The following is a 6,927-nucleotide window of genomic DNA, read 5'->3' on the forward strand; positions in this document are numbered from 1 at the left end:
CGGGAATTACCAAGTTCTTGTAAAAGAAGCAGACCAAATTCATTCCATCAAATAAAGTATTGTACATCAGAACATATAATAATACTAATGACCTTTCTACATGCGGAAAGCTTATATGAATCCTGAATAATATATAGTTTAGTTGTTACAGATCATGTCCGAATTGGCATACGATCACTTAAACTAATGAGCTACACCATTAAACAATGTCTTAATAGTACATATAATTGAGGATTAATTATTAACCACAACACGTGTCTGCTAGCTGACTCATCGCCTTTTAAATATTCTAACATTCCACCACCCGAAATAGTAACCAGAAGCTTCGATCTTAGCTTATAAACTAATGTCATCAGCAACAAAAAAGGCAAGTACAATATCCGTTGAACGATAGCGTGTATAAACATATGTTAACCAGGGATTGGACACAGGCCGTTTTCAAGGAGACACCAACAACCACTATGTTTATACGTAGTATTATATTAAGACAGTGCTTTCTTTTAGATTCTCTGTTATCATTGAATATGTGACATAATCTTTACTTAGTAGTCATCATGTAAGGAATGTTTTCTTTGATGTTTACGTAGTAAAGACACTTGCTTAATTCCTATTGGGTAGGAAACAATTTTTCCCACACTTGGAGGGATACAATTTGATAGATTTTTCTTATCTTCTATATATAAACAATAAGATAATAAGATCCCATACTAGATTTGCAAATGAAAAGGTGAGTGTCATTCGGATTGTGAGATCACTAAAGGAGCACTAAATTTGCTGCGGCTAGAGGATATTTAAAGAGGGGTGTTCCAAGTGAAAGACCAATTTGTGTCGCAAGAGTTGAGACAAGAAAAAAATTGGAAAAAAAAAAAAGAAAAGAAATGGAAGGAATGATGGGGTGGAGAATGGCGGAGGAAGGGTGGAGGAAGGGACCTTGGACTCCGGCAGAAGATAAGTTGCTTATGGAGTATGTTGCATTGCACGGGGAGGGGAGATGGAGCTCCGTAGCTGGTTACTCAGGTATGCTTCATGTCTTCATCGAAAAAAAGCTATGTGTGTGCAATACCTTAAAGAAAAGATCATGGGTATGCAATACACTCAAGAAAAAGATTATGAATATGCAATAAAATCACGAAAAAGAATATGGGTATGAAATAAAATCAAGAAAAAAGATTATGGGTATGCACTACTTTCCTCGTTTTACTTCTTTTTGGCCATTAATATTCTTAATTTTGTCTTTGGCTTTTAGGATTAAAGAGGAATGGAAAGAGTTGTAGGTTACGTTGGGTGAATTACTTAAGACCTGGCCTTAAGAAAGGCCATTTATCGCCTCAAGAGGAAGGCATTATTATCGAGCTTCATGCTTTATGGGGAAACAAGTAATTTTCTCTCTCTTTCAGACACACACAAATTTAACATGCGTAACTCATTTTGCAATCTCTAAACCCTTATTTATCTGTTTTGTTATATGCAGATGGTCCACAATAGCTAGGTATTTGCCAGGAAGAACAGATAATGAAATAAAGAACTATTGGAGAACTCATTTCAAGACGAAAGGAAAACCATTGCAAAATGAGAAAAAGAGAAAGTATGAAGCTGAATTTAGCAATAGTACTCAAGAACAAGGAGTTATAGGAAGTATGCATAGTGAAACATTACATGAATCAGAAGATAACGATAGTGGGATGATCATTCAACCATCACAAGCCACGCTGCAAGACACCAGAGCCATCTCATGTCCGGTGATCACCAGCGAGCAGCAGCAACAAAATCCGTGTGTCTTGGCTCAAGATGTTGCACGGTGGTGGGACACAGTATCGGATGATGGCTTATGGAGTAGTGGCTTTTTGTGGAATCAGCTAGATCATGATCATCCAAGCCAAGCTGTGATAGAACAATCATTTAGTTCATGTTTTTGACTTGTAAAAAAAGTTCAGATCTTAGATTCTCTAAGCATGATTCATACGATAGAAATCATTTTTTTTTGCTTGTACTGTCGTAAGAAATGCATAATTTATAAGTACAATGGAATGTTTGTTTTCACTGTACCTTGTTGGCATTTTTTGTTTTTCAAAAAGGTTCCGTCCAATTATCATTGAAAGTGAACATGATTTATGAACTCCGTCTTGTTCCTTACCACCTGTTCTTTTAGGACATTCATCAAACATTTCAGCCCAACGCAACAACAGGCCACAACCCCTTAGCAAGGTATATTCTGCCCAAAGTTGTTGGTGCTAATAGCAACAAAAGGTGCCATATTCATGTGACGTAAGTGGCAGAGGACGAGTAACTTCACGCAATTAATCCAATGTACACGGCCGGGGAACACGGCCAATAAAGGTAGGGAGGCCAAAGCCAAAACATCAAAACAAAAATATATAAACAAGTAATATGCTAATGTTTAGTTAACATTTCCTTGCTATCGAATACCGATCATAAAACCGTTTGTATGAGAGCCGTTAGAACGGTCTCTCTGGGTTTGTTTTTTTCCCTTGTGCCTCTGTAGTTTACACGTGAGATATGAAGCTTCGTTTCTTTTTTCGCTCGACATTGAAACGAGACAAAGAAACCTCTCTCTATTGTTCTCTATTATGTTTCTTTATTCCTTACCAAATAATTTTGTTTTTTATTTGGAGCTGTTAGATTTCGTGTAGTAAAAGGCTATTTTTGGAATGGAAGGATACTGAAACAAACAGGGGATTGTATTGGTTCAAGCAAACCAGATGTTGTGCAAAGGAAAGAAATTGAAACTGACCAAAGGTGTATTTGATGAATTTGATGAAATTCTAAATGAAGAACCTATGAAAGTGACGATAGAGATGATGCCGATGATAGTGATGATAGTGAGTTCATAGTAGACTTAGATAACCTCCGAGATGAACCTGAGAGAGACATGATTGAGTTTTTGTTACATATTGATGAAGATATAGAGTGGGTGGGTGATCTTGGAGGGTCAAATGTCAAGGAAACAGGAACAAGGGAAATTGATGATATTGAGGTTGTAAACAATGAGGTATTCTTATATGAGTCATCATCTGATGAAGGTGGGAGAAACAGGAGAAGAAAGTTAATTAAGGCAATCCGAAGGGCAATGGAAAACATTGAAGCAAGAGTTAGTGATCATTTCTATCTGTACCAAAAATTCACCTCATCTGAAGAATTGAAAGATGCAATAAGAAAACATGTTGTAGAGACACAGAGGGAACTAGACTTCATAAAAAATGAAAAAAAAAAAACAGAGTGAGAGCTATTTGCAAAGGTACTATCCCAGACCTTGGTCAACTCGACCCATGTGGGCCCAGTCAAAGTAATAATGGAAGTGAAGAAAACAAGTGTCCATGGGTACTTTATGCTTGCAAGTGGGAACAAGATGTTGACTGGGAGATCAGGACCTACGAAAAAAGAGCATAGATGTCTACAAATAAGAAATGTGAAAGCTTGTACCTACAAGTTCTTGGCAAAGAAAATAATGCAGCAGATTGAAAGCAACCCTACAGTCCCTACACGAGCTTTACAAGAACAACTTCAACGTGAATACCAAGTAGATATTTCGAAGATGAAAGTATTTAGGGCTAAAATAGAGGCATTGAATCAAGTAAGGGGCGATTATGTAGGGCAATATACTACACTAAGAGACAATGTTCAAGAACTCCGCACTCAAAACCCAGGGAAAATAGTTAAGATAGAGGCGGAAAGTGAGCCAAACCCAACTTCTGAGACTAGAACTTTCAATCGGATCTACATCTGTCTAGGGCCAGTAAAGAAAGGTCTTCTAGCTGGTAAAAAAGATTATCTTGGTTTGGATGGAACTTTTATGAAATGGCCTTATCTTGTAATGATAGTCACAGTAGTGGTAAGATCTAAATACATATCTTGTTTCATTTTATTCCATTTTTTTAAATTACTACTCCTTCACTATGTTTAGGGTTTTGATGGAAATAACTTTACAAATCCTTTGGAATATGATGTCGTAGAGGCTGAGAATATAAATTCATGGACTTGGTTCTTAAGGTGCTTGGGTGATGACATTGATTTGCAAGCTAATTCCAACTTTACCTTTATATCTGACAGACCAAAGGTAAGTAATTTCAATGGACTTGGTTCTTATTATACATTGTGTCCATTACATCTAATATTGTTTATTTTTGTACAGGGGTTGTTGCAAGCAATTGGTACATTTTATCCATGTACAGAACACTGGTTTTGTCTGCGACACATTCATGAAAACATGAAGAAAATGTGGAGGGGAAAGGTGTTTCAGGACTGTTGGATTAGGTGTCTAAGCCCATAACTATAATTGGTATGTACTTGACCCGAGAGTAGCATGGTCCATTCGGGTTGAATATAACCAAGACAATTTGTGGATGGATATTTGAGTAAGAGGTTATTTATGATTTATTGATATATTATATGTTCTAATATATTAATATGAAATCATATTATTTAATTAGTATTAATCAAGAATTAATTTGGAATTAATTTAGTGATCAAAAGAGACTAATTAAATTAATGGGGACTGATTATGTAAATCAATGATATATATGGTTTGGGCTATTGATCCATGATGGGCTGAGCTTATGTAAATTTCGATGAAGAGTTAGCCCACATGGAATATGGACCATAACCCAAAGTGTATGGATTACGGTTTACCCATGACTCTTAGATTCCTATATATATATATATATATATATATATATATATATATATATATATATATATAGAGAGAGAGAGAGAGAGAGAGAGAGAGAGAGTTAGGTTCGAATGTTTTCACTATCTATTGTGTGCATGTATGATTGATTTTGGACCAATCATTTTAGTTATTTTAAGAAAGTAATTAATGCATATTAAATGCTGAAGATGTAATTAATACCAGTTATATCTTCAACATGTAATATGAATTAATTACTTTCTTAAAATAACTAAAATGATTGGTCCAGAATTAATCATACATGCACACAACAGATAATAAAAACAAAATAACCTAACCCTATATATATATATATATATATATATATATATATATATATATATGTATGTATATATATATATATATATATATATATATATATACATAACCCCATGGCTAAAATTTGTAACAACAACTGTTCTTGGAGTTGATAACCGATTTGTGTGCCTAGTAATCTCTCTCAAGTCATCCAATTGTTCAAGGGTGTTTTGTGAACCTTTTGAGGCATCACACTTGGGGTGCTAAGTTCTTAAAGGCCAAAACTACAAGCTACAACAAAGAGATAATTTCTATAACTCACTTTTATGTTGTTTATGTCAATTGTATGCTTGTTGTAGGCTTTATGCTTTGGAAACAATATTGCATGTATAATTAGAGAAAACATAGATCCAAAGTATGTAGGGTTGTATGTGCACCATAGAATTTTGTAGTATATAAAACCAAACAAGGACATGTTGTGGAACTGTGCAAGTACAACAACAATTCAAGAATTCAACCATTCTATGGAAGAGTTTAAAAAGTTAAACAATGACTGCTACGAATGGGTCAAAGCTATTCCACCTCAGCATTGGTCTAGGGCACACATTACAAGATTGTTTTATTTTGTTGGGTTAATTGTTACCAAATGATTTACTTTCTCACATAATTTTTTATTTATGTTGTAGGGAGGGCTCATTGTGATGGGCTTATGAATAACTTGTGTGAGACCATAAATAATCAAATTAAGAAAGCACGCGACCAACCAATTATCACATGCCTTGAATTCATTAGAGAGTACCTTATGTTAAGGATTGTGAATGTCCGAAATGTAATTGATAAGATTGTTGTATAATTAACTCCAACTGTTGCAAGTGTGCTTGAAAAAAAAATATGATGCAACTCAATGTGTGGGTAAGTTTTGTGGGAATGGAAAATATCAGGTGAGTGGTCTATGAATGGACCAATGTGTGGTAGACATGGTTCATCATACATGTTCTTGTAGAAGATGGGAACTCACTGGTATACCCTGTAAACATGCCCTTGTTGCTATATGGGACATGCGAAAAATAAGCAGAATGTTGGCTTACCTGAAGAACGGGTTCATTCGAATTATTGGTTAAAAACTTGGAAGGAATGTATTCTTGCAAGATTGAACCAATTGATGGAAGAAGAATGTGGGAAAAGTTTCCATGTCTAACCACATTGCTTCCTCCCAATCATCATGTCCCCTTTGGAAGACCAAGGAAGAAAAGAAGGAAGTCTGGTATTGAATTAGAAGATATGGTGAAGAGTGGTAGGGCATCAAGGAAGGACAAGAGTGTGACATGTTAAAAATGCAAAAAACTTGGTCATAATAAAAGAAGCTGCAAAGGTCAAAGTGTAGGTGATGGTATTTCAAGCAAGAAAGGGGAGGCTGGGAAGAAAGCTAAAAGTGTAAGTGATGGTAGTTCAAGCAAGAAAGTGAAGGATGGGAAGAAAGATCAAAGTGAAGGTGATGGTAGTTCAAGAAAGAAAAGGAATGTCGGGAAGAAATCTCAAATTGCAGGTGCTGGTAGGAAAAGTGGAACTCAAAGTGTAGGTGATGGAATTTCAAGCAGGAAAGGGAAGGCTTGGAAGAAAAGGAAGAGTATTACTTAAGTTGTGACTGTGCTTTGATATTTTGTGTCTGTGTTATGAACCAATTATGGTGTTATGATCTTTTGTGTTTCTTATATTTGTCATTATGTTATGTGTCTGTGTTATGAACAATTATGGTATGACTTTTGGGACCTGTTGTCTATGTATGGTATGAACAATTATGTTGTTTTAATGTATCTCTATTTTCAATTATGGTATGAACAATTGGTGCTTTTAACTTGTTACGATCTTTTTGTTTTAATTCCATTCCATTTAATTCAATTCTATTCAATCATTCAATTCAATTCCATTCTAATTCAATACCATTCAATTATATTCAATCATTTAATCCCATTCCAATAGAAAAC

General features: G+C 35.1%; 1 protein-coding gene across 1 annotated transcript; it reads left to right on the top strand.

Moving 5' to 3' along the window:
- Nucleotides 1-836: 836 nt before the first annotated feature.
- On the top strand, nucleotides 837-2,023 carry LOC145100772 (uncharacterized). The gene is made up of 3 exons (XM_079037910.1): nucleotides 837-1,017; nucleotides 1,247-1,376; nucleotides 1,472-2,023. Exons 1-3 carry the CDS (start codon nucleotides 879-881, stop codon nucleotides 1,914-1,916), a joined length of 714 nt encoding a protein of 237 aa, XP_078894036.1. The 5' UTR covers nucleotides 837-878; the 3' UTR covers nucleotides 1,917-2,023.
- The last annotated feature ends 4,904 nt before the right edge of the window (nucleotides 2,024-6,927 follow it).

The sequence above is a fragment of the Lactuca serriola genome, chromosome 4, assembly GCF_051521515.1.
Source record: "Lactuca serriola cultivar US96UC23 chromosome 4, Lser_US96UC23_V15, whole genome shotgun sequence".
Lineage (NCBI taxonomy): Eukaryota > Viridiplantae > Streptophyta > Magnoliopsida > Asterales > Asteraceae > Lactuca > Lactuca serriola.

What these genes read in the sequence shown, in the direction of transcription:
- LOC145100772 (XM_079037910.1), top strand. Translation starts at nt 879, where the DNA reads ATGGAAGGAATGATGGGGTGGAGAATGGCGGAGGAAGGGTGGAGGAAG. An exon ending in CTCCGTAGCTGGTTACTCAG is followed by an intron (nt 1,018 to 1,246) that starts GTATGCTTCATG and finishes TTTGGCTTTTAG; the next exon opens with GATTAAAGAGGAATGGAAAG. An exon ending in CATGCTTTATGGGGAAACAA is followed by an intron (nt 1,377 to 1,471) that starts GTAATTTTCTCT and finishes TGTTATATGCAG; the next exon opens with ATGGTCCACAATAGCTAGGT.